The sequence below is a fragment of the Hyaena hyaena genome, unplaced genomic scaffold, assembly GCF_003009895.1.
Source record: "Hyaena hyaena isolate Hyena2069 unplaced genomic scaffold, ASM300989v1 scaffold_844, whole genome shotgun sequence".
In the NCBI taxonomy this organism is placed as follows: Eukaryota; Metazoa; Chordata; class Mammalia; order Carnivora; family Hyaenidae; genus Hyaena; species Hyaena hyaena.
In genome coordinates, this window is record NW_024081476.1 from 825,360 (window position 1) to 852,912 (window position 27,553).

The following is a 27,553-nucleotide window of genomic DNA, read 5'->3' on the forward strand; positions in this document are numbered from 1 at the left end:
AGAAAATCGTAAGGAAAAGAAACTATATTTACAGTACTGTGCTGTATTTGTTGAAAAAAATTTGTGTATAAGTAGACCCATGCAGTTCAAGCATGTGTTTAAGTTTCAATTGTATATATCACAATCACATAAACATATATATGTATATGTATATGTATATGTATATGTATATGTATATGTATATGTATGTATATACATCCTATTGGTTCTGCTTCTCTGACTGAACCGTGACTGATACAGACCCACCACCTCTCACTCCCAGGGCCTGACCATTACTATTCATCTTGAAACCATCATAAATAAATAACCTTAACATGGCTTTTATCTATTTATGTCAGTCACCCTAAGACTCCCTAGACTCATTCCTCTCTTTGCATGCAGTCTGACAGCTCTGCATATTGCTTTCAGGACTCCATATCCCTCCTCCCCAACTTCTAAAACCCTTTCCTACTATGCTTTGTAGAATGCATGGACAGCTATCATCAATTCCCCTATGTCCACAACTGCGTCTCTGTATATTCCCTTCATCTTCTCCCTCAACTGAAATTAAACTCCAAGGTCCTTAGTGTCCCTGAAACCCTCTTTAAATGGTGCTGCCTTCTCTCCCACTCCTCTAGCACCACAAGGACCGGAAGTGTCTAAGGTGCCCTCCTTGTCACTTCCAGGACATTCTCCTCCCTCCTCAATAACAATCTCCAGCTTTGAGTCTCAGATCCTCAGATCAAATCACTCACTGTCTGTCCTCAGGGCAACCACTGACCCCTGGATCACTCACACTGCTTCCTTGAAGATTTTAGCACCCAGTTCACTGTTACTCCCTGCAATGCTATTGCTGTCATAATTCTGGGTCATTTCAGTATGCATATAGATGATCTGCATGATAATCTGGCCTCTCAGTTCCTTGACCTTTTCTCCCCTAAATATCTTGCCCCCCACCCTATTTTACCCACTAACGTACTAACCCACATAGCCATACCACTGACCTTATAATTACTACCACAAAACAAAACAAAACAAAACAAAACAAACTATTCCTCCCTTTTCTCAACTTCAAGCATCCCACTTTTCTAGTAACACTTCCTCCTTTCTAACTCATGTTTATTGTTCATCCACCCTAACAATACTTTGGGCCCCCTCAGTAAACCTGCTACTCCAGCTTCCCTTCATGTCCTCACTTCCCAGCTTAAATTTAATGCTCAATCATTATATTAATTCCTCTACATGTGCTCTCAATTAATGATTTGAGATTTTCTTTCCTAATAAATATTTAAAGCTATAAATTTCCTGCTAAGCACTGCTTTTGCTACATCCCACAAATCTCATTATGTTTTCTTTCCATTTGTATTTAATTAAAAATATTATTAAATTTGCTTTGAGAATTTCCTCTGACCCCTGGGTTATTCAGAAGTATACTTTTCAAGGGGCGCCTGGGTGGCTTAGTCGGTTAAGCGTCCGACTTTCGCTTAGGTCATGATCTCGCGGTTCGTGGGTTCGAGCCCCACGTCGGGCTCTGTGCTGACTGCCAGCTCAGAGCCTGGAGCCTGTTTCAGAGTCTGTGTCTCCCTCTCTCTCTGACCCTCCCCTGCTCACGCTGTCTCTCTCTCTCTCTCTCCTGGAAATTAAAAAAAAAAAAAAACATTAAAGAAGTATACTTTTCAAGCTCCAAAAATCTGGAGATTTCCCAGATATCTTTCTCATAATAATTTCTAGTTTAATTCCAATATGGTCTGATTTGTATGATTTCTATTTCAAATTTGCCAAATGTTGCTTATGGGCCAAAATATAGTCTAACTTTGTGATTGTTCCATGTTCACTTAAGATCTGTATTATGTTGGCTGAAGTATTCCATAAATGTCAGGGGGGTCAAGTTGGTTGATAGTGTTCTTCATGTTATCTATATCTTCACTGCTTTTCTGTCTACTCATTGTTTCAATTATTGATAGAAGTATGTTGGAATCTCCAACTATAACGGTGCATTTCTCTTTTTCTCCTTTAAGTTTGGTTTTTGCCTCATAAATTTTGAAGCTCTCTTGTTAAGTACATCCATATTTAGGATAGATATATCTTCTCAAAAATTGATACCTTTATTATTATGCAATGTCCCTTTCTACCCCTGAAAATATTCATTGCTCTGAACTTGGCTTTGTCTGAAATTAGCATAGCTAAAGTCAACTTTAGATAATACCTGTATGGTATATCTTCCTCCCATTTTACTTTTGATTTATTTCTTTGTATTTCAAATGGGTTTCTTGTAGTCAGAATGTAGTTGGGTCGTGGTTTCTTTTTTAAGTTTTATTTTGTTCAAGAGAGAGAGAGAGAGACAGAATGCAAGTGGGAGGGCAGACAGAGAGAGAGGCAGACATAGAATCTGAAGCAGCCTCTAAGCTCTGAGCCGTCGGCACAGAACCCGACATGGGGCTTGAACTCACGAGCTGTGAGATCATGACCTGAGCCAAAGTTGGACTTAACTGACTTAGCCACCCAGGCACCCCGGGTTGTGCTTTTGAATCCAGTCTGACAATCTCTGTCGTTCAAATGGTATTTGTAGATCATCCACATTTACGTGCTTATTGGTATGTTCGAAATAAAATCTATCATCTTGCTAGCTGATTTCAGTTTGTTATGTCTTTTCTTTGTTTTTTTTCCAAACTCTACCTTTTTCTCTTGGGTTAACTGACCACTTTTTGGAATTAGTTTTTGGAATAAGACACGTATGGCATAATATTTATTATTTTAAAAATTTTAGATGTACAATTCACTGGCATTAATATCCACAATATTGTGCAACCATTACCACTATCTGTTTCCGAAACTTTTTCATCACCTAAAACAAAAACCCTGTACCCATTAAGCAGTAACTCCTTATTTCCACCGTGCCCAAGTCCCAGGTAACCTCTAATTTACTTTCTTGTCCATGTGACTTTGTCAATTTTGGATTTTTCAGATAAGTGGAATCATACAGTATTTGTCTTCATGTATCTGGCTTCTTAGCAGAATGTTTTCGAGGTGTATCCATCTTGTATCATGTGTCAAAACTCCATTTCTTTTATCAGCTGAACAATCCTCCATTGCATTATATATCACATTGTGTTTATCTGTTCATCTGTTGATGGACACTGAGTTGTTTCCACCTTTTGTCTATTGCGAATAATCCTGCAATGAACATTGGTGCGAGAGTATCTGTTTGGTACTTTTTTTCAATTATTTTGTATATATACCAAAAAGTGGAATTGCTTTGAAACTCTATGATTTACCTTTTAAGGAACTAACTAAACTGCTTTTCACAGCAGCTACACTATTTTACATTCCCACCAACAACATATGAGGGTGTAATTTCTTCTATCCTTGCCAACTCTTATTTTCTGTTTGTTTTTTCTGTGATAAGCATCCTGGTAGGTGTGAAGTGGGATCTCACTGTGATTTTTATTTGTATTTCACTAATGACTAACAATTTTGAGCATCTTTTCATGTATTTACTGGCTATTTGTATATCTCCTTTGGAAAATGTTTTTTTTTTTTTTAATTTGCTTTGTCCATTTTTAATAGGATTCTCTTTTCATTGTTGAGTTTCGGAGGTTTTTTTTTTTTTAAAATATACTCTGGATATTAAACCCTTATCAGATACAAGATTTGCTAATATTTTCTCTCAATCTATAGATTTTCTTTTCATTTTCTTAGTAATGTTCTTTGATGCTCAAGAATTTTAATTTTGGTCATGTCCATTTTATTTTTCCTTTTGTTGCCCAAGTTTTAGATACCATACCTAAGAATATATTGCCAAATGTAAGATCATGAAAATTGATTGTTATGTTTTCCTCTAAGAGTTTTATGGTTTTAGTACTTACCTTTAGGTCTTTGATCCATCTGGAGTTAATTTTTGAATATGCTATGAGGTAGGAGTCAAACTTCATTCTTTTGCATGTGAATATCTAGTTTTCCCATTTCCATCTGTTAAAGAGTCTTCTTTCCCCCACTGAACAGTCTTGAGACCCTTGTTGAAAATCAACTGATCATAGGTATTTCTGTATTTATGTGGACTCTCAATTCTATTCTATTTATCTGTATATCATCGCTTCTCGGCCTTTTGGCTAAGATCAAGTGTATTTATCTATATATCTATCTTTTTTTTTTTTTTTTACGGAAAGCACAAATGCAGTCACCCACTACCACAAATTATGCAGTCGAGTTTCCCACATTTGAGGAAATCGCAGGGGTTAGCACATCCGAAGTGCAATGGATAAGCCTGGCCCCTGGGAAAACCACCTTCGTGATCTTGGTATCTCCCCTGCCAGGTATCTATATGTCTGTCTTTATGCCGGGATTACATTGCTTTAATTACTATAGGTTTGTAATAAACTTTCGAATAAGTAACTGAATCCTCCAACTTTATTTCCTTTTAAAGATTGTTTTGGTAATTTGGAGTCCTTGGCAATTCCATATGAATTTGAGGATTGGCTTTTCCATTTCTACATTTCTACAGAAGTCATTGGAATTTAGATAGAGATTGCATTCAATCTGTAGATTGCTTTAGATCGTACTGGCATCTAAACAATATTAAGTCTGCCAATCCATGAATATGGGACATGTTTCCATTTTCTTTGGGTCATAGTTAATTTATTTCAGGAATGTTTAATAGTTCTCAGTGTATACCTATTTAATCTTCTTTGTTAATTTATTCCTAGGTATTTTATTCTATTGTATGCTATTGTAAACGGAATTGTTTTCTTAATTTCTCTTTTCGATTTTTCATTGCTGGTATAGAAACACAACTGGTTTTCATTAATTAATTAATTAATTAATTAGTTAATTTTTAAATTTATATCCAACCTAGTTAGGATATAGTGCAAAAATGATTTCAAGAGTAGATTCCTTAATGCCCCTTACCCACTTAGCCCATCCTCCCCCCACAACACCTCCAGCAACCCTCTATTTATTCTCCATATTCAAGAGTCTCTTATGTGTTGTCCCCCTACGAGTTTTTATATTGATTTTGCTTCCTTTCCCTTATTTTCATTGGTTTTGTATCTTAAATTCCTCATATGAATGAAGTCGTATGATATTTGTCTTTCTCTGACTGACTAATTTCCCTTAACATAATACCCTCTAGTTCCATTCCCATAGTTACAAACGGCAATCTTTCTGTCTTTTTTATTGCCAATTAATACTCCATTGTGTGTGTTAATATACGCCACATCTTCTTTATGCATTCATCTGTCGATGGACATCTGGGCTCTTTCCATACTTCAGCTATTGTCGATAGTTCTGCAATAAACATTGGGGTGCATGTGCCCCTTTGAAATAGCACACCTATATCCCTTGGATAAATACCTAGCAGTGCAATTGCTGGGTCACAGGGTAGTTCTATTTTTAATTTTTTGAGGAACCTCTATAGTGTTTTCCAGAGTGGCTGCACCAGTTTGCACTCCCACCAGCGGTGCAAAAGAGATTCTCTTTCTCCACGTCCTTGCCAGCATCTGTTGTTGCCTGAGTTGTTAATGTTAGTCATTCTGACAGGTGTGAAGTGGTATCTCTCTGTGATTTTGATTTGTATTTCCCTAATGATTAGTAACGTTGAGCATGTTTTCACGTGTCGGTTGGCCATCGGGAGATGTCTTCTTTGGAGAAGTGTCTATTCACGTCTTATGCCCATTTCTTCACTGAATTTTTTTTGGGGGGTGTTGAGTTTGATAAGTTCTTTATAGAGTTTGGATACTAACCCTTTATCTGATATGTCATTTGCAAATATATTCTCCCATTCCATTGGTTGCCTTTTAGCTTTGCTGATTATTTCCTTCACTGTGCAGAAGCTTTTTATTCTGATGAGGTCCCAATAGTTCATTTTTGCTTTTGTTTCCCTTGCCTCCAGAGACGTGTTGAGTAAGAAGGTACTGTGGCTGAGGTCAAAGAGGCTTTAGCCTGCTTTCTCCTCAAGGATTTTGATGGCTTCCTGTCTTACATTTAAGTCTTTCATCCACTCTGAGTTTATTTTTGGGTATGGTGTAAGAAACTGGTCCATGTTCATTTTTCTGCATGTCGCTGTCCATTTTTCCCAGCACCATTTACTGAAGAGACTGGGTATATCCCCTGGATATTCTTTCCTGCTTTGTCAAAGATAACTTGGCCATATGTTTATGGGTCCATTTCTGGGCTCTCTATTCTGTTCCACTGATCTGAGTGTCTGTTTTTGTGCCACTACCATACTGTCTTGATGATTACAGCTTTGTAATACAGCTTGAAGTCTGGGATTGTGATGCCTGCTGCTTCGGTTTTCTTTTTCAAGATTCCTTTGGCTATTCAGGGTCTTTTCTGGTTCCGTACAAAATGTAGGATTGTTTGTTCTAGCTCGGTGAAGAATGCTGGTGTTATTTTGATAGGGATTGCATTGAATATGTAGATTGCTTTAGGTAGTATCGACATTTTAACAATTTACATCAATTTTACAAGACCTCCTTCCAAAAACAGAGCAGGAGAGAATAGTTTCCAACACCTTTCATGAGGCCAACATTACCCTGAAACCAAAAGCAAAGACGAAAGAAAGAAAGAAAGAAAGAAAGAAAGAAAGAAAGAAAGAAGGAAGGAAGGAAAGAAGGAAAGAAGGAAAGAAGGAAAGAAGGAAAGAAGGAAGGAAAGAAGGAAAGAAGGAAAGAAAGAAGGACGGAAGGAAGGAAGGAAGGAAGGAAGGAAGGAAGGAAGGAACTGCAGATGAACAGTTTCATGAACACAAACACAAAAGTCCTCAACAAAATATTAGCAAATTGAATCCAGCAATGTATATAAAGAAAAATATATCTCAAACAAGTAGTGTTTATTCCAGGAATGCAAGGCTGGCTCAATGTTTGTAAAACAATTCATTAAAGCCATTATATTAATTGTTTATAAAGGAAAAGCCACATTATCATGAAAATTCATTAAGAAAAAGCTTTTGACAATGAGAAACAATGAAATCTGGCCATGTGTAGCAACATGGATGGACCTTGAGGGTGTTATGCTGAGCGAAATAAGTCAGGCAGAGAAGGACGAATATCATGTTTGCACATATAGGAAGATTAGGAGGAACTTAACTGAGGAACAAGGGGGAGAAGAAGGGCGGAAATGGTGGGGGAAAGAGAGAGAGGCAAACCATGAGAGACTCTTGAATGCTGACAAAAACTGAGGACTGATGGATGTGGGGGGGAGGGGGGAGGGGCATGGAGGAGGGCACTTGTGGGGATGAGCACTGGGTGTTATGTGGAAACTAATTTGACAATAAACTATTTGTAAAAAAATAAAATAAAAAATAAAATGTCTGACAAAAAAAAAAAAAGAAAAAACCTTTGACATCTATGCAAGATGAAAACTCAGCAAACTATGAATGGAAAGGAATTTCCTCAGCCTAATAAAGGGCATCCACATAAAACCCAGAGCTAACATACTTGATACTGAAAAACTGAATGGCTTCCCCTTAAGATCTAGAACAAGGCAAGGGTGTCCATTCTTATTACCATTCCTATTCCACATCATACTGAAAATCCTAGCTACTGTAATACTTCCTGAAAAATAAATAAAAGACATTCCAGTGGGAAAGGAAGAAATAAAACTGCCCCTACTCATGGACAACATGATTATCTACTATAGAAAATCCCATGAAATCTGGGGGGGGAAAATCCTATAACTAACGAATGAGTTTAGTTGGATCACCAGCTGTAACATCAATACACGAAAATCCATTGCACTCCTATATACAGTAAGTGTTCAAATGGAAACCAAAAGTTTAGAAACCGCTTCAATTTGCAATATTTCCAAAGCATGAAATATTTAAGGATGAACCTAACAAAATATATACAAGATCTACATTCTGAAAACCACACAGTGCCAGTGAGAGAAATCCAAGAAGTAATTAAACAAAGAGACATACCATCCTAATGGATTGGAATACACAACATAATAAAGATATCAATTCTACTAAAACTAATCTATAAATTTCATGTAATATAATAAAAATAGTGTTGTGCCCGATTCGCGAGTCCCCAGAGACCACCAAGGAGCCGATACCGATGCAAGTACAAAAGGGTCTTTATTACAAGCTCGAGCAGGGGCTCACCCGCCTACCGGTGTAGTGGCAGCAAGGTGAAGCCCCGAACAATAGCCAGTAGGGTTCTTATGGGGCACGGGACGGGGGTGTTACAGTGCACACGTTGTACGTATAGCATCATCACATAAGCAACAATTACAATTGTACAGTACCCATGGTAACAGCTTTGACTATTCAGTATCTGTCAGGTGTTCATTACTTTTGGTGGGACCCAATCATGACTTTTGAGAATCCTTTGAAAATGACCAATTATGAGGTGAGTTCAAAGGGCCCATGTGGGGTTCAGGCAAGCGGTGAGAAATTGGCTAGTTTGTACAGAATAACTGTCTACAGTTCCCAACCTTGACTCAGACCACAGGAATGTTTTTTGATTAGCTGATCTGAGGGCGGTCCGAGGATGGCTTTAGCCTTGAGCAGTCTGAGGAAGTCGGACTACGTGCAGCCTGAGGTTGCTCTTAATGGAGGCCTTAATTTTAGGCTCTTCAATAGCAGCGAATTTTTTTCTATATATGGAATCACACAACAGTGATTCCACAATTTATATATAAAAACAAAGTATCTATAATCACTAAAACAATTTTTAAAAGAATAGAGTTGGAGAAATGACTCTACCTGCCTTTAAACTTTAATATAATATGGGGCTCCTGGTTGGCTCAGTTGGTTGAGCGTCCAACTTCGACTCAGGTCATGATCTCGCTATTCCCACGTCGGGCGTCGGGCGCTGTGCTGACAGACAGGAGCCTGGAGCCTGTTTCAGATTCTGTGTCTGTTCGCTCTCTGCCCCTCCCCCACTTGTCTGCTCGCTCTTTCTCTCTCTCTCTCTCTCTCTCTCCCTCAAAAAAAAATTAAATAATTTTAAAAGTTGATGTAATCCCACACGGCAGAAAAACAAATCAAGGAATCAATCCCACTTACAATTGCACCAAAAACAATAAGATACCTAAGAATAAACCTGACTACAGAGGTAAAAGATCTGTACTCTGAAAACTATAGAAAACTTATGAAAGAAATTGAAGAGGACACAAAAAAATGGAAAGGCATTCCATGCTCATGGATTGGAATGACATTGTTAAATGTCTATACTACCTAAAACAATCCACATATTTAATGCAATCCTTATCAAAACACCACCAGCATTCTTCACAGAGCTAGATCAAACAATCCTAAAATTTGTATGGAACCAGAAAAGACCCCAAATAGCCAAGGCAATCCTGAAAAAGAAACACAGAACTGGAGGCATCACGATTCTGGATTTCAAGCTATATTACGTAGCTATAGTCATCAAGACGGTATGCTCCTGGCAGAAAAACAGACACATAGATCAACAGAACAGAATAGAAAACCCAGAAATAGACCCACAACTACATGGTCAACTCACCCTCGACAAAGCAGGAAAGAATATCCAATGGACAAAAGGTCTCTTCAACAAATGGCGTTGAGAAAACTGGACGTCGACGTGCAGAAGTACGAACCTGGACCACTTTCTTACACGGTCCACAAAAACAAATTCAAAATGGATGAAAGACCTAAATGTAAGACAGGAAACCATCACAATCCTAGAGGAGAACACAGGCAGCAACCTCTTTGACCTCAGCCTTATTAGACACATCACTGAAGGCAAGGGAAACAAAAGCAACCATGAACTTTCAGGACGTCTTCAAGATGAAAAGCTTCTGCACAGCAAAGGAAAATCAACAAAACTAAAAGGCAGCCTACAGAACGGGGGAAGATATTTGCAAAAGACATATGTAATCAAGGGAGGTAGCCAAAATCTATAAAGAACTTACCAAACTCAGCACCACAGACACTTTTCCGAAGAAGACATCCAGATGGCTCACAGACACATGAAGAGATGCTCCACATCACCCATCATCAGGGAAATACAAATCAAAACCACGATGAGATACCACCGCATGCCTGTCAGAGCTGCTAAAATTAACAACAGGTGTCGGCGGGGATGCAGAGAAAGGGGAACCCTCTTACACTGCTGATGGGAATGCAAACTGGTGCAGCTATCCTGGACAACAGTATGGAGGTCCCTCAAACAACAAAGAATAGAACTACACTATGATCTGGCAATTGCACTATTGGGTATTTACCCAAGGGTACAAAAACACAGAATCGAAGGAGTACATGCACCCCAATATTTATAGCAGCATTCTAAATAGCCAAACTATGGACAGCACCCAAACGTCCATCAACTGATGATGGCGTAACGAAGATGTGATCTATATATGCTATATATATATATATGCAATGCAATATTACTCAGCCATGAAAAAGAATGAAATCTTGCCATTTGCAATGATGTGGATGGAACTAGAACGTATTATGCTAAGCATAATAAGTCAGTGTATGAGAGAAACACAAATACCATATGATTTCACTCATATGTGAAATTTAGGAAACAAAACAGATGAACATATGGGAAGAGGGGGGAGTAGAAGAAAGGGAAACAAACCACAAGAGATTCTTAATGATAGAGAACAAACTGAGGGTTGATGGAAGGAGGTGGGCGGGAGATGGGCAAGATGGGTGATGGGTATGAAGGTGGGTACTTGTTGTGATGAGCAGTGGGTGTTGTATATAGGTAATGATTCACTGAATTCTGCATCTGAAACCAATATTGCATTGTATATTAACTGATAAAAAAATAAAAGTAAAATAAGTTAAAAAATTTAAAACTTAATAGAATGCTACAGTACTTAAGACAATGTGATGTTAGTGAGGAGACAGACATATAAATCAATGGAACAGAATAGAGGCTCCAGAAAAGCACCCACACAAATACTACCAACTGATTTGGACAAATGTACAAAACACATTCACTGGATAAGGCAGTCTTTTCAAAAGTGGCATTGCGCTACTTAGGTATCCATAGACAAAGAAAAAAGAATATGAGCCTTTAACTCACATCTTCTACAAAACTTATCTCAAAATAGATCATATATGTAAATATAAAAGATAAACCTATAATACCTATCAAAGAAAACATAAGAAAATTTCTTCATGTCCTGGGGATACATGAAGATTTCGTAGATATAACACCAAAATCATGTAAGAAACAATACGGAACGAGCGTTAAAATGACTTCATCAGAATTAAAAACCTTTATTCTGAGAAAGACCCTGTGAAGAGAGTAAAAAATAACAACAACAACGAATGAAAAGCGCATAGAAATATTTGTCAATTACTTATCCAACTATGATCCAGATATACAAAGAACTCTGAAAATGCAACAATAAGGAAATGAACAGCTTAGTTAAGAAAATGGGCAAAAAAACTTGAACAGATACTTCAAAACAGGATATGCGAATAGCAGATGAGCACATGAAAACATGTTATTATCCATTAGGAAACTACAAACGAAAACCACAATGAGATGCCACTGCATACCTGTTAGAATAGCTGAATTAAAACATACTGACTAAGGCTTCTCAAAAAGAAAAGCGAGAGCACCCAAATAGACGAAATCACGAATGAAAATGGGTTTATTACAACCATCGCTCAGAAATACAAGCTATTATGAGTGAACACTATGAAAAATTATATGCCAACAAACTGGGCAACCTAGAAGAAATGGACAAATTCCTAAACACACACACACTAGCAAAACTCAAACTGGAAGAGATAGAAAATCTGAACAGACCCATAAGTAGTGAAGAAATTGAATCAGTTATCACAAAGCTCCCTACAAATAAGAGCCCTGGGCCAGATGGCTTCCCTGGGGAATTCTACCAGACATTTAAATCAGAGTTAATACCCATTCTTCTCAAGCTATTCCAAAAAAAAGAAATAGAAGGAAAACTTCAAGACTCATTCAACAAAGCCAGCATCACTTTGATTCCCAAACCAGACAGAGACCCAGCAAAAAAAGAGTACTACAGGCCAATGTCCTTGATGAATACAGATGCAAAAATCCTCAACAAAGTACCAGCAAATCGATTCCAAAGGCATATAAAAAGAATTATCCACCATGATCCAGTGGGACTCATTCCTGGCTTACAGGGCTGGTTCAATATTCTCAAATCAATCAGTGTGATACATCACATTAACAAAAGAAAAGATAAAAAACCATACGATCCTGTCCATAGATGCAGAAAAAGCATTTGGCAAAATACAGCATCCCTTCTTAATAAAGACCCTCGAGAAAGTCGGGTTAGAAGGAACGTACTTAAACATCATAAAAGCCATTTATGAGAAGCCCACAGCTAATATCATCCTCAATGGAGAAAAACTGAGAGCTTTCCCCCTGAGACCAGGAACACGACAGGGATGTCCACTCTCACCAGAATTGTTTCACATAGTTCTGGAAGTCCTAGCATCAGCCATCAGACAACAAAAGGAAACAAAATGTATCAGAATGGCAAAGATGAAGTCAAACTTTCACTTTTCGCAGACGACATGATACTCTACATGGGAAACCCAGCACACTCCACCAAAACTCTGCTAGAACTGATCCATGAATTCAGCAAAGTTGCAGGGTAAAAAAAAAAAAAAAAAATCAACGTACAGAAATCGGGTGCATTTTTATACACCGATAATGATGCAACAGAAAGAGAAATCAAGAAACTGATCCCATTCACAATTGCACAAAAAAACATAAAATACCTAGGAATAAACCTAACCAAACATCTGTATGCTGAAGACTATAGAAAACTTACGAAGGAAATTGAAGAAGGCAGAAAGAAGTGGAAAAACATTTCATGCTCATGGATCGGAAGAATGAATGTTGTTAACATGTCAATGCTACCCAAAGCAATCTACGCATTCAATGCAATCCCAATCAAAATTGCACCAGCATTCTTCTCAAAACTAGAACAAACTATCCTAGAAGTTGTATGGAACCACAAAAGACCCCGAATAGCCAAAGTAATATTGAAGAAAACCAAAACGGGAGGCATCACCATCCCAGGCTTTAGCCTCTACTACAAAGCTATAGTCATCAAGACAGTATGGTATTGGCACAAAAACAGACACTAGGCCAATGGCATAGACTAGAATAGAATAGAATAGAGAACCCAGAACTGGACCCACAAATGGATGGCCAACTAATCTTTGACAACGCGGGAAAGAGTATCCAGTGGAAAAAGGACAGCCTCTTTAACAGATGGTGCTGGGAGAACTGGACAGCAACATGCAGAAGAATGAATGTGAACCACTTTCTTACACCACACACAAACATACACTCAAAATGGATGAAGGACCTGAATGTGAGACAGGAAACCATCAAAACCCTAGAGGAGAAAGTAGGAAACAACCTCCTTGACCTCAAACGCAGCAATTTCTGACTCGAAACATCTCCAAAGGCAGGAGAATCAAGAGCAAAAATGAACTGTTGGGTCCTCATCAAGATCAAAAGCTCCTGCATGGCAAAGGAAACAGTCAACAATACTAATAGGCAACCGATGGAATGGGCAAAGATAGTTGCAAATGACATATCAGAAAAAGGGCTAGTATCCAAAATCTATAAGGAACTCACCAAACTCCACACCCAAAAAACAAACAATCCAGTGAAGAAGTGGGCAGAAGACGTGAACAGACCCTTCTCCAAAGAGGACCTCCAGATGGCCAACAGACACATGAAACGATGCTCAGCATCCCTCCTCATCAAGGAAATACAAATCAAAGCCACACTGAGATACCACCTCACGCCGGTCAGAGTGGCGAAAATGAGCAAACCAGAGGACCCTAGATGCTGGCGAGGATGTGGAGAAACGGGCACCCTCCAACACTGTTGGTGGGAATGTAAGCTGGTGCAGCCCCTCTGGAAAACAGTGTGGAGGTTCCTCAAAAAATTAACACCAGAACTCCTCTATGACCCAGCAATAGCACTGCTAGGATTTACCCAAGGGATACAGGAGTGCTGATGCATAGGGGCACATGTACCCCAATGTTCGTAGCAGCACTTTGAACCATAGCCAAATCATGGAAAGAGCCTAAGTGTCCATCAACGGATGAATGGATCAAGAAGATGTGGTTTATTTAATTTAAAAATAATAAAGTAAAATACAATAAAATGAGCATAAGAGTATCTCCCTCATATGGTTGCCATATGAGTTTCAATATGTATAAAATACTTAAAAGCTTCCTGGCACACAGAAAGTACTGTACCAAACTTTATTTTTATGATTGTGTTGTTATTAAAATCTGTTGTGTAGCTAGTAAAAAATTTTTTTAATAAAAAAATAAAAACAACAAAAAAGAATATGTGGTTTGTCTATACAATGGAATACTACATGGCAATGAGAAAGAATGAAATTTGGTCATTCGTAGCAACATGGATGGAACTCGAGGGTGTTATGCTAAGTGAAATAAGTCAGGCAGAGAAGGAGAGATACCGTATGTTTTCACTCATATGTGAAACAGGAGAAACTTAACAGAGGACCATGGGGAAGCGGAAGGGGAAAAAATAATTAAGGAGAGGGAGGGAGGCAAACCATAAGAGACTCTTCAATACTGAGAGCAAACTGAGGGTTGATGGGGGTGGGGGAGAGGGGAAAAGAGGTGATGGGCATGAAGGAGGGCACTTGTTGGAATGAGCACTGGGTGTTATATGGAAACCAAGTTGACAGTAAAATCAATCAATCAATCAATCAAACAAATTCAAAACTTCTCTACAAAAAAATGAGTAAAATTAAAAAAATAAAACATACTGACTAAACCAAGTGCTGGTGAGGATGTGAAGTAACTGAAAAGCTCAGATATCGATGCTTCACTCTGTGAAGCAGTTTGCCTGTTTGTTATAAGGGTAAACAGGGAACGGCCATAACACGCAGCAATCCGACTCCTGGGTGTTTTCCCTAGAAAGTGAATGTGTACGTTTACCCCCCAAGAAAAGGGGGGGAGGGGGAGGGACATCAGTGGGCCTAGCAATCTTATTCATAATCTCTCCAAACTTAACGAAATCAAGATGTCCTTCAAGAGATGAATGGAAACACAGCCTCTGCTTCATCCATGCACTGGAATGCTACTTAGTCAATATAAAGGAAAGTAAAATTGATATATGCACAACTTGGATGAATCACAAAGGCGTTATGCTAAAGGAAAGAAGGCAGACTCAAACAATTACATATTGTATCATTATGTTTGTATACAGTTCTGAAAAGGTAGAAATATACGAATGGGAAACACGTTCCTGGTTATCAAATGTCTGGGATGGGGGAAAGAGTTTGAATACAAAAGAGCATCATGAGGGATATTTCATGGGTAATGAAGCTATTTTGTATCCTGTTGTGGTGAAAGATACACAAATTTATCCCTGAAAAGGCCTGAGACAGATAAAGCATTCAAAATAAAGGCAGGCTTCTCAAAATTGACAGTGGAAGTTAACAAACAGTGGACCAATGCCCGGACAATGCTTGGTGGGAAATTTCTGACTGAAATGTATATATCGAGGTATCAGTTAAGTCTGAGATAAAGGTAAACTTTGCTTCTGCAAAGTCTCAAAAGGAGTCACCTCCCATATGCCTTTTCTCAGGAAGTTCCTGGAGGGTGTGTCCTATCAGAATCATTGTAGTACCCTAGAAATAAAAAACAGAAAAACAAAACCAAAAACGCGAGTTCCAATAGGCACCAGATCCCACTTGGGGGCCTAGCAAGGGGATGTTCTAGATCAATACAGCACCCTAGCACCGTTAGTAACCCATAAAGACTGGGGCATGGTCAGGGAACGTGCACTCGAAGCACAAAGAATGAAGACATATGAAGATTTAGAAAATACTGGTGATAGGTCTATGACGGAAATGTATGTTCCTTTAGTCGCGTTCACTGTTGTAGTGTTCCAGGTCTTAGAACAGTGCCTAGCGCATGGTAAGCATTCAGTAATGCTTTGTGAAATGTGAAAAAGAGAGGAAGTGTGAATGGGAGGACAGGAATTTGATACAGTGAGTACACACAACTTTTTAAAGGTTTTTCTGTAAGGCAGAGCAGACAGATGTGGGGTAGCTTGAATGGAAAGTGGGATCGGAAGGGGGCTTTTTAAGATGGGGGAAAAGACAGGACTGTATGTTGATATGAGTGATGCCAAATGGAGGAAAACACTTGTGAGGAAGGAGGGACGATTTCTGCCGCCTACCCTATATTCTCAGGGAAATGGGAAGCAAGGTCCTCAGGTGAGAGTGAAGGTGGTGAGTGGTCAGAGAGGACCCCGATATCCTCAACAGCTCCAGATGTTCCCCTAATCTTCTTGCTTATCTGAGAGCTGGCTGTTTCCTAAGATCATCGCTTTCCTTGAGGCGGTTTTTCGGGTGGTATCGTGGTCTCTCACACACCTATACCACCAGAGGGCCAAACCCTTGCACAATCTATACCCTTTCCAAGTTGCCGAGGTGAGTTTGATGGCCCTCGGTATGTTCTAGCCTAGAAAATGGTTATGTGTGCTTGGAAAGAATGTGTATTCAACTGTTGTGGAACAGAGTGTTTTCTAGATGTCAGCTAGTTCGGGGTTAACAGAGGCTGCTGTTCAGGTCTTCGTATCCTTGCAAATCTTCTGTCCAGTCCGTCAGTCAGAGTATTAAAACCCCCAGATATTAATGTTGCATGGTCTAATTCTCCCATCAATTTTGTCAAGTTCTGCCATAGATATTTTGAGGCTCTGTACCTATGTGCACAGAAGTTTGAAATCGTTATGTCTCCCACATCAGTGGATCTTTCTGTCATTACGAAATGTCCACTTGTGTCTCCAGGAACACTGTCTGTCTTAAAAGTCGACTTTGCCTGTGCTTATTATGGCCATGATGGCACACTGTGGTCCACTGTGCTCTCACTCTCAGTGGGCTTATGCCATTATCAGAAGTATATCCCCTGTCGAAAGCAGGTAGTTGAATCCATCCGTTTCTTCTACCGGATTGACACTCTCTACCTTGTGATTAAAGTGATTAATGCATTCATAATATGGGTAGATTTGCAGATGTTATTTTGCTATGAGTGTTATACATTTCTCGTATCTTTTTGTGCCTCCATTTCTCCGTGACTACCATCTTCTGTGTTGGATAGATGTGCTCTAATATACCATTTGATTCCCTTGTTCCAGGGCGCTGCCCCCTGGCGTCTCAGAGCTTTCAGGGTGGCCCTTACTTCCCTAGCAAGACCCAGCATGTGCCCGGTGCTGATAGATGCTACTGAGTCTGCTCCCCGCCAAAGCCACAGGTGGCCCTCCCCGTGGAAGCCCTGATCTTCTCTCCATAAATAAATTATACACCAAGGGAGTTGCAAGAAATGGCCAGTCTGTACTGGCAGGAGCGGGGGGGGGGGGCGGAGGGGGATATCTCTGGGATTGGATTTTCAGGGTGCTGGATCAAGAGAACAGGAATAAAAGACTGGATAAGCAGGTTTTGCTGAGTGGGGGCACTTTCTCATACCCACTGGCAGGGACTCCAGGAGATGGAGTAGACTCACCTCCAGAGTGGCTCTCAGAAGCTCCCAAGAAGGCGATGGCCCGCATGGAGAGAAGGGGAAGTGCCGGCCTGGGACTAGCAGAGGGTAGAGGAAGGAACAACAAGGCTGAGTGATGCGGGCAAGCTGGAACAGGATAGAAAAGGTGAGGCCGGTCACATGGCCTGACGGTTACGTTCCCTGGGAGGGCTGAGAGCACCCACCATTCACCAAGGCCAAGGCCAGCGAGAGCCCAGCACCAAAGCCAGCTGGGGCCCTTCTGGCCTGAGGGGCCCCAGCATCACTGAGAAGTCCAGCGGTTGCTGCCCTCTGCAGGCCGATGCCGAAAATGGCAGGAAAGTGGTCCTGGCCTGAGCTCCTTGCCATCCATGGGAGTGATGGAATTCTGATGTGATAGAGGGCAGAGAGTGACTCTCAATCAAGAGACCTCAGGAGACAACCGGCAAGGTCAGAGGGGCAGTCAAGAGCGGCAGGGAGCTGAGAGGATGGTTCAGAGCGCCTGGCTCCCTGGGGGCAGCTACAGCCAGACAAAGGCAAGGGTGCAAGAGAAAGGGGGTGGTCGTCCCAGTAAAAAGTCACAATTTTTTGCTCAGTTCCTGGTCCTGAGCCAATTTTGAGACCGGCCCCACTGACTGAACAGGTGGAGGAGTCCTGAGGAGGAAGGGTCAGGAAACAAGGTGATGAGTATGTACCTACTGTTATGATGCCACCGGCCTTCCCTACGGAGAATGACTGCTATTTCTCAGGTGACAGTGCGCTGGGGAAAAAGGAATATCCAGACATTTCTAGGACTATTTGATCCAGGGTCTGAGGTGACATGATACTGGAGCCCCAAAGTGTCACCATGGGGCCTGGTTAGAGTGGGGCTTAGGAGACGCTGGTAATAAAAGGAATTGGGGACAGAGATCCAGTCATGAAAAGCCAACTGGATCCCTGGACCAATGCAGCGGTCACTCCTCCAGTCCACAAGTTGACGATTGATACGCTCGGCAGTTGTAGCAAAAACCCCCATGTTGGGGCATTGGTCTGTGTGGGGGGCAAGAAGCTATCATGGTCAGGAAGGCCAAGTGGATCCTCTGACACTGGTCTCCAGCCCAGGTGAGGACCGTAAATCAAAACCAATATGGCGAGGTTGAAGAAAGGGAGTTAGCAGCGATTATGGACACCACTGGAGACCTTTAGGACGCAACAGAAGAGGAGGTAGGAGAGCCCCAGTGATGAAGAGAGTGGTGAAAGTGTGTAAAGGCATTCTGTCGGTGGAGGAGGGGGAGAAGGAGGAAGGGAATGGAAATGGCAAGAGGGCCAATGGAGGCCTCCAGTGGATCCATTGGTACTGTTTCCGAGGAGGATGGTGGGTAGAGGAGATTCTGCTGTCTCCTTGGTTATCCATTTTAGCACATCTGGGATAGCACGGCATGACTTTAAGAGCCACTGGGAGAAGCGGGAGAGGCTGTTTTCCACCCACACGCAGGAATAGTGGGAGGCGTGCTTGAGGAGGCTGACTGTAGAGTGCGCTCCCAATCTCCCCTGCTCTGTAACCTTTCCCAGCACGGTAGGCTTCTCAGGTGCAGACCCAGCAAAACCCGGCCTTTGCAATCACGCAGGCAAGAGGCGTTCAGGCACCTCAGGTCCCTCCTGACGACCAGCCAGAGTGGGATGTAGGAAGGAGAGGCGAGGGCCAGACAGAGCATTATGAGTGGGAAAGAGAGGAAGGAAAGTATGGAAGGAATCGAGGGCCCCTGGAGTAGGGGGTGCGTGGCAAGCAAGGGGAATTCTAACACTCGAGCGCCTCACAGAAACCAAGGGAGGGAGCACTCCCCAGATATTGGGACTGCTCAGCTCAGAAAAGCTGGGAACCGGTAGCAGTAGAGAAATTGGAGAGTCAACTGGTGCCCCACCCCAACCACCACCACCACTGTTAGTTAGGGGTTAGTTGCGCATGCTCCAAACTGTCACCGTATTTGTACTTACACCTATGTGATTCTCAACACAGGACTGGTTCCGTTTTAAAGTGTCATTTAATTTTGCTACTCACAAATGTGTGTCCATTTCCAGTGATCTCCAAATTACTGTGTTCAGTCACGAGGATGCTTTGAAATGTGTGAACATGGCCTCACGCGTTCCTTTTGACTAGCGCGGTTCAGTCTACCGGATGCACTGAACTGAACATTGGTTGCTTGCATCCACTTCCCCCTTACTGATGGGAATTTAGAGTGTTCCCAGTTTCCCCCATCGCCAACATTTCCTATGCACGTGTCCTTCCTCGTCCACTACAGGAACGAGAGCGTCTCCAGAAGATGTCGGTGACAGCGGACTTGCTGGGTCACAGGGGGAATGGGCGTCTCCTCTCTTTTAAGATTTTCCGCTCAGAGCAAGGATTCTGGAGCCAAACTACAAGGTTTCGATCCTGCAGCAGATCCCAACACACCAAATGACCTTGGGCCAGAGGCGGAGCCTCTCAGTGCCAGTTTCCTCACGCATAAGAGGGCGGTACTAATGGGTACCTCTACCCTAGGATTGTCTTGAGGATGTGTGACTATTAGTTAACTGCAATGCTTACAACAGGGCCAGGCATGCAATACGTGTTGTATAAGTTGGTTTGCACTGATTCTGCCAATTTACCCTCCCAAAGGACTCTTCTGCGCCGCCGCCCCCTCCTTCACCCGACCCCCACCCCAGCAGTGGGCAAACGCAAGGGTCTCCTCAGAACCTCTCCCACCCTCGGAATGGTTCAGCTCTTTGATTCTTGCGAGTCTGGGCTGTGAACATTGATTCGAGGTTTTAGTTCGCATCTGCAGGGTTAGTGATGGTGAGCATCTTTTGGGGTGTGCACTGACCATTGGGATTTCTTCTTCGAATTGTCTCAGAGTGGAGAGGGGTCGGGAGAAGGGGGCAAAGGCCAGCCTTGGCGCCAAACCGGCCTGCCAAGAAAGTTCCCTGAGCACGCAGCCAGGGACCAACGTAATCGCCCACCGAGGTCGAGCGGTTGCGGCAGAGACCCTGCGGCCTGTGAACAGGCACATCATACTCCCCGGGGAGTATGCCACCCGTCCCCTGATCACTGACTGCGGGCTTCCCGTGCCCCTTGTTCTATCGGGTCCTGAGCGCAGCCGTGGGACAGAGGCCGGCGAATCCTTTCTGCGCCAAGTGCTTCACCTCCGTCCCGACGCGTTATCCCGAACCCCAGAGTCAGGCGCCATCACACCCCGCTCTGTGCACCGGCGGACCGAGGCTAGAAGCCATGACTCCGCCTGGAAAGTAGGAGGCGGGCCCAGAAGAGCCCAGACGACAGCGCCCACCAACCGGCCGCCACCCCTCGAGGCCAACATCCCGACCGGCCTCGGGGCGAACCAAAGGCGCTCTACCCCATTGGTCACAGCCTCGAGGGGCGGGCCTCGAGGGGCGGGCCAACGAGGGGCGCGCGCTGGTTGGCGGGAGGCGCACCAATGAGGAGCCCGCGGCGCGGGCGTCAAATGCGAGTGCTAGCCGCGCGACGTTTGAGGTGCCGTGCGGCCTGGCGCGGCGTCTGTGGTGATTCCCGGCGTCGCCCGAAGCCCTCGTCGCTCGCCTCGCGCCGCTGCCATCTTGCCTGTGGCGCCGGGACCAGGGCGACCTTCTCCCGGCACTCGCGGCATGAGCGCCCCCGATGAGGTGTCCGTCTTGGGGGAGGGTTTCGGGGAGGAGGGCGGGGAGCGGGTCGCCGTCCGCCCGGCAAGCCCCGGAGCCCCGCGGGGCCCACCGGGACCAGGTGTGGATCTGGGGCCGCCGCCCAGCAGCGATGACGAGGGCGGGGTCCCAGACCCCGAGGGTTTCGAGTCCGAGGGGGAAGTGACGGAAGCGGGAGAGCCGGTGCTTTGGGGCCTCGAAGGCCGCCCCGGCTCCCCGGCCGACGACAAGGGGGACGCCCTGGAGGGCGCGTCCCACCTTGCGGACGAGGCCGCGGCGGCCATCGTGCAGCAGCTGACCAACCGGGATGGCCTGGGCGGGCGGAGAAACCCGTCCCCAGAGAGCTGCGTCGTGGACGCGGGCCTCGAGGCAGGGCCGAGCGGGAGAGGAGCGCTTGTCCTTAGCCGCGGAGAGTCGCGGCGGCCTGACGCTGCCCTTCTCCACCTGGGTGGGCCCGAGAGACGCCCCGCTTGGGCGAACCCGAAAAGAGGCACGAAGGGCAGTTCGAACGTCGCCGCGGGGGATCGCCAGTGGCCCTCCGCGGAAAGTCGGGGCAAGCTGCCTTCCGACAGCGAGTCACTGAATGAGTTCAGTGAGATACAGCTGATGAGGGTGAGCATTTACACCAAAGGAGGAGGCCAACTCAAGCCCAACAGCCCCGAGGGTCCCGGGGACACAACCAGACACTCGAATTTCCATGTCAGGGAGAGTTTCCTCCGCGCGCCGGGCTCTTTCCCGTCCTCCGCGCCCCGAGGGCTCACATCGCTTGTGGAGAGGCAGGCCGTTGGAGACCAGGACATCTCCTCCTCTAGGAAAATGCAGGGTGTGGTCTGGGGGAAGGGGGAGAACAGGCCCAGCTACCCAAGATCTGATGCTGCGGGTGGCCTGCCCCGGGCCACCCCTAAGAAGAAGGCGGCCCAGGAGAAGAAATCCCCAAGGGGGGCCTCAAATGTTTCCCTGGGGAGAATGTTCCCGTCCTGGGGGCAGAGAGCCTCGGCAGCACCACTGGCACCAGCCACTTTCCCCCCAATAACTGGTGTTCCGCTGCTTGGGAGGTCCAAGATGTATTCCTTGGTCCCTGCGGGAACCAAACAGTCCAAGCACACCCACTCGGGGAAGAAATCGGTGGCCAGGAGGACTCGGAAGACCGAGCCGGTGGTGGCCGGGGAAGATAATGACTCAAAAAGAGATGCAGTCCCAAAGGTGAGTAGGCCGTGCTTCTCCTCTGTCCCGCGCCCTTTCCCTCCCTGACCAGCACTTCTTGACCCCCGCTCCCTCTGGCCATCCCTCAGGGGCTGCCGTTGGACACCCTCCTCCCCCGGGTCACCGGGATGTCAGACCGGGTCATTTGCACAGGGGCAGACATGAAGGTAGTGCTCCGTGTGTGCTGGGCACCATCCTGGACCCTGCCCACGTTTCCTGCCTCCCCCCCCCCCCACGCCCTGCCCGGAAGGGGGCTGGGATGGAGGGGAGGGCTGGTAGTTGATTTGGATCCGGGAGCCCCTGCCCCTTGAAAGTTTGGACCGCAAAGCTTCAGTCTTTAGACTCCCGGGCTTCCCAATTCCTACTTTGTAGCTGGTCCCCAAGACTTCCTTGCAGGGAGCCAGGGCCCTCTCAGTGGCCCCCTCTTCTCCCTAGCTCAGCGCTGCCTCCTGGCCTGGGGCTGACTGAGGGAGAAGGCGCTAGCCAGATCAGCCTCTGAATTCCCTTCCCTATGCCCTGCCTCACCCCAGCCCCTAACCACACCCACAGCGCCCGTTTACACCTACTACACCCCCACCCCCACCCCCAAAACATCCCAAGGCCAAATCATTGAGACATTTTTCTTTTAGCAGCTTTCAGCACACAGGCCAGGGCCGTCTTGTCCGTTGGTGCATCGTGGGGAAAGCAGCCGTGGCGACGTCAACACCAGAGCCCCCCAGTTTCCAGGAAGCTCACGGCCCTTGGCCCCGAGCCAGGGAGACGTCATGCCCAGAGGGCCCGCACCCTCGGGTGAGTCTCGCAGGTTTCACGGGAGTGCAGGGGAGACAGGACCAGGGGGGCCGCCTCTGGCTCTGGCTCTGGCTCTGGCTCTGGCTCTGGCTCTGCGGGGGCGGGGGCGGGGGGGCTCAGCTTTGTTCCCTGCCTGTCGACCCAGGCAGCTTCTCCCACAGGAAACGGGGTGTCGACAGGACCGGCCTTAAGCCACATCATCCTCTGCATGGGGCTTGCGCGGCAAGGGTGATTTGTGGCCGCCCCCAAACCGCAACCCCTGACGTAGACTTTCAGCAGAACAGAGCCTTGTTCCGTGAAGTCGTGTTTGGCCGCACTGCCCGTCCCAGTGGCTGGCTGTGGCTGCAGCTCGGGGAGAGTCCGGCCCAGAGCCACCGGCCTTCGGGACCGCTATCCAGGAAGGGCTGCCCTGGGGGACAGGAGAGGCAGGCCCAGGGAGAAGGATGGAGCTGCTGGCAGAGCAGGGGCAGCTTGCTGCCAGCAGAGGGTGGTGCTGCCTCACGTCGGACCCTGCGAGGCCCTTTCCACCTCACCTGGAGGTGTTCTTTGCCTCTCAGCTGGATTTTGTGTTCTTTCCCTCTCAGCTGACCAGGAAGGGCTTGCCCGCCTCCCAAGACCGGAAAGGCAGCAGCAACCACCTGGAGCACAGGGCTGTCCTCGGGTAATGCTTCCTCTGGCTCCTGGAAACGCACGCAGGCCCAAACCACGTGCTGGCACCCGCGTCCCCGTTCAACTGACATATGTGCCCCGCCCCCACTCTGCTCCCCACAGAGGGAGGGCACCTCCTATCCACTGAGGGTCCTGTGCCGGCCTAGCCGCTGGGCCTTGCTGTGTGGTGCCCGCAGGAGAGGGGGAGGACGGGGAGAGAGGAGGCCAGGGTATGCTAACATGCTTTTCTCTCTCTCCCGTGTCTGCCGGCCTAGTGTCTCGTGCTGCAGGGAGAAATTGACCACCTGAAAGAGCAACTTGGTATGAGGAGCCTGTGGCTGGGGCCGGGTCGGGGGAGGGGGCAGAGGCAGCGGGGGTGGGGGGGGGATGGGGTTGGGGGGGGCTCTCAGTGCAGAACTCGCGATGGGCTGCAGGTGAGGCAGCCCCACAGGGAACAAGATTCCCACGGGCAGGGGAACCTAGCAGGCCTGGCCCCTGGAGCCTGCTGTGCGTGTGCAGCTAGGTGTGTGCACAAAGGGGAAAGGATCGCCTCCCCTGGGTGCACGCTTTGCCGACCACCACGAGTCCCAGAGAATCTCTCTCTTTGGACGTTTAGAGATGCCTCTTTGATTTTCCCTTTAATCGCTCTTTGGTATGGCTTGGACGGTGTGTATTTGTCTGACAAGCTCTGAATGGTTCCGAGGTGACCCAGAGTTTGAGAAGTACTGGAACGTTTTGTTCCCTTAGACGACATGTCCATATTTAATTCAGCTGGTGGGTGAGTGGGTCAGGCCCAGGGCTCTTTGGATGGGGGCTGGGGGGGAAGCGTGGGTTGCAGGTTGCAGGACCGGGCGGTTCCCCAAGGGGACAGGGGCACGGGCTTCTCTGTCCCCAAGTCCGGAGCGCCTGCTTACGCCTGTCTCTGTTTCAGCGGCCCTGCAGTCCCTGACTGACCAGTTCCAGACCCTTGGAAGTGAGTGCTACACACACCGTCCCCCTTCCCACGGCCGTGGCTGCCGAGGAGGGCCGTGGGCTGGCCCTGGCCTGACGCTCTTCCCTTCCCTGAGTCTGCTCTGTTTGACAGGCTGAGCCTAGCATCTCCTACAAGAGGAGCGGCTGGTACCTTTGGAGCCAGGGAGCTGTGGCCAAGCTGCTTCCCTGCCGTCGACGTTCGACCTCAGCCTGGGCTTCCTCTCCCTGTTCTTGGCCGCCTCCCCGCCCCGGTTCACAGCAGTTTCAAATTAAAGTACCTCTCATGTTCTCTGGTCTGTCCTCTCTCGGGGATGGGAGGTGGCTGGGGATGGGGAGGAGAAGCGGAGGGGAGGGGAGGGCAGGGGAGGGGAGGGCAGGGCAGGGAGCTGCTCCATTTTGCAGCCTTTTCCAGAACAGGACCCCTGGCGTCGTGTGTTGGGCCTCCTCCTTGAAGGGAGTCTGGGCCGCCTCCGCTAGGAGCCCTGCAGTCACGCCGGCTGAGTGTCCCGCCGTCTGGGCGCAGCGTGGGCCCTGCCGGGCCCGCGAGCACCCGCCTCCTTTCCCTGCAGGCCCCCTTCAGGCTCTCTCCTAAGCCCCTCGTCTTTTAGGGTCTCCCGGTTCCCATTCATCTCCGGCCTCACCCCTCCCCTTCCAGCAGGGACTCGGGACCCCTTCCAGAGCTCCAGCCCCTCTTCCCTTCCCTCCTTGGGACCACTGTCTGCTCTGCCTTCCGAGGGTCCGGGATCGCTCCCGTGGCTTTCCGTCGTCAGTGGCCTCCCCTGCACCTGTGTTTCCACAGGTGTTACAGGGCACAGTTGAGGGGCCCTTCCCCGGTCCTGGGCCCAGCCCCCACTACGAGTCCTTACCTCCCTCTGGTGCCACCTCGCACAAGGGCAGCTGGCCTAGGGACTGGCGCCTCCTCCTCCTCCTCTCCCGTTTGGCCCTCGGTTTCCAATCCTGTCGGCGCTCCCTCGCTGGGTTCAGTAGCAGGGTGGAGGCAGAAGTCACAGCCCAGTGGGGTGCAGAGCCGGAGGGCAGCTTGGTCTCTGGGCTGGAGGTGGGGGCGATGGGGCCTGCGGTGGCTCTGGGCCAACCGGGGGCAAACTGCCCGGCAGCAGCTGGAAGTGGACAGTGTAGCCGTCAGAGCTCTCGCGTCCTTCTCGTCCAAGCCCCTCGCTGCCCCTCCTCCAGCCTGGTCGTTCTCACTGCCCTTGACTGGAACGTGGCCGGTTTCCATGGCAAGTGTGCGTGATGGGTCTCGGTGTGCCTGCACGGTCCCCCTTCCAGTGCTGTTTGACCTGCAAAAAGCCATGACACGGGTTTCCTGGAAATGCTCTTTCTGTGTCCCAGCTCAGGCTCCCTGGCTGCCTCTCTTGGTCACACGAGATTTAGTCTGAACTCGGTGTTCATTTGCCACTCACTGGGGGTTGGGGGTTGCTTCCTTCCCTCGGGCAGGACCCAGGTCTCCGTGAGGTGAGGGTAGCTTCTGCCAGACCAGTCCCCTTTCCCTAGAGACTGGGTGTTTTACACACAGAAAGCCGGGGCGGGAGGGAGGGAGGTGGGGGGTCAACACAATGAACAGTCAAGATTGGTGTGTGTGTGTGTGTGGTCTGTGTATGTACATCTATGTGCGTGGGTGAATAACGTTAATCGGGGATAATCACCTTTGAGGCAGAGATCTGGGATTCAAGAAGTAAAAGGAGTGGAGACCATGGTCAAGAATCTGTAAGGGACGGGGAGCCTTGGTGGCTCAGTCGGTTAAGCGTCCATCTCTGGATTTCAGCTCAGGTCACGATCTGAAGGTTGCTGAGTTGGGGCCCCACATCAGGCTCAGCGCTGACAACACGGAGCCTACTTGGGATTCTTTCCCTCCCCCTCTCTCTTCCCCTCCCTGGCTCAAGCTAGCATGCGCTCTCAAGATAAATAAATAAACTTAAATATTTAAAAAAGAAGGAAAAAAACCCCCAACAACCTGTAACGCATTGCATGAGCACAAGCAAGGGTCGCGCCTGCTTTTCAGGGGTTGCAGTTAAATTCCTAGAACAGGAGGGGAATGACACGGACGTCCCCAGATCCCAGGACACGGTGTGGAGACGCTCAAAATGTTGGGAGCTGCCAGAGGAGGCTGTAGAGCCTACTCTGTGATCCTGTGAGGTCTGACCCCTCCGGGGTGTTCCGAAGGAACGAGAATGGGAGAGAAGGCTATCTCTCAGTTGCCGGGATGTACCTACCTCATCTTAGCAGCAAGGAGCTGGATCGCATAGGAGACTGCTGTGCCTGGAGCTAAGGGAGACACGGGCAGGATGGGCTCCGTGCGGATGGCTTCCCCATGGAAAACTGGGCCGGCTCGGTTCCACCTTTCCTCACCCCCCGCCCCCCATTCTCACCCTGCCTTCCGTTCCGGAAGAGCCGGTGGCAGTGAGCTCAGGTGGACACGCCGTCACACGTGGGGTGGCACAAGCAGAGACCCCAGCCTGGGAAAGGACATTCATGGGGCTTAATCCTTCCGCTTCAAGCCCCTCATTTGAGAAGGTGGGGTTGGTTGCTCAGGCTCCGGCCTTGACCCTGACCCTGACCCGACGGTTACTTCTTGGAAGGGTAACACAGCGTGCCGCTGAGCGAACGCGTTTGGCAGAGACCTTCCGGCTGGGGTGTCTGCCCACGGAGACTTGGGCCGGTTGTGAGTGGAGAGAAGTCCAGCATGGGCTCTGCCCCGCCGGGGGTGGGGGTGGGGGTGGGGGTGGGGGGTGGGCGGAGCCCAGAGCCCCGGTGGCCAGTGTGAAGAAGGAGAGAAGGGGATGTGGGAGG

General features: G+C 47.1%; 1 protein-coding gene, 1 long non-coding RNA gene, 1 other non-coding gene and 1 pseudogene across 5 annotated transcripts; 2 read left to right on the forward strand and 2 right to left on the reverse strand.

The window, feature by feature from the left end:
* Window positions 1-4,068: 4,068 nt before the first annotated feature.
* Window positions 4,069-4,165, forward strand: LOC120222164 (annotated as a pseudogene).
* On the reverse strand, window positions 4,137-4,300 carry LOC120222163. Its single transcript, XR_005525976.1, has one exon. It is a non-coding gene; the product is annotated as a U1 spliceosomal RNA (small nuclear RNA).
* A 16,242-nt stretch (window positions 4,301-20,542) lies between these two features.
* On the forward strand, window positions 20,543-25,034 carry LOC120222151 (uncharacterized protein CXorf49 homolog). 3 transcript variants are annotated; one of them, XM_039219850.1, is made up of 7 exons: window positions 20,543-22,336; window positions 22,426-22,503; window positions 22,966-23,125; window positions 23,710-23,786; window positions 24,049-24,094; window positions 24,705-24,746; window positions 24,858-25,034. In XM_039219850.1, exons 1-7 carry the CDS (start codon window positions 21,101-21,103, stop codon window positions 24,860-24,862), a joined length of 1,644 nt encoding a protein of 547 aa, XP_039075781.1. In that variant the 5' UTR covers window positions 20,543-21,100; the 3' UTR covers window positions 24,863-25,034. The 3 variants fall into 3 exon arrangements, with proteins under 3 accessions (XP_039075781.1, XP_039075783.1, XP_039075784.1); XM_039219852.1 differs by having other exon boundaries at window positions 22,969-23,125; XM_039219853.1 differs by lacking the exon at window positions 22,426-22,503 and having other exon boundaries at window positions 22,969-23,125.
* A 433-nt stretch (window positions 25,035-25,467) lies between these two features.
* On the reverse strand, window positions 25,468-27,351 carry LOC120222152. Its single transcript, XR_005525974.1, has 3 exons — window positions 27,133-27,351; window positions 26,977-27,028; window positions 25,468-26,043 (listed from the first exon to the last, which is right to left on the reverse strand). It is a non-coding gene; the product is annotated as an uncharacterized LOC120222152 (long non-coding RNA).
* Window positions 27,352-27,553: the final 202 nt, after the last annotated feature.

What these genes read in the sequence shown, in the direction of transcription:
- LOC120222151 (XM_039219850.1), top strand. Translation starts at nt 21,101, where the DNA reads ATGAGCGCCCCCGATGAGGTGTCCGTCTTGGGGGAGGGTTTCGGGGAG. An exon ending in CAGAGGGCCCGCACCCTCGG is followed by an intron (nt 23,126 to 23,709) that starts GTGAGTCTCGCA and finishes TTTCCCTCTCAG; the next exon opens with CTGACCAGGAAGGGCTTGCC. An exon ending in GAGCACAGGGCTGTCCTCGG is followed by an intron (nt 23,787 to 24,048) that starts GTAATGCTTCCT and finishes CTGCCGGCCTAG; the next exon opens with TGTCTCGTGCTGCAGGGAGA.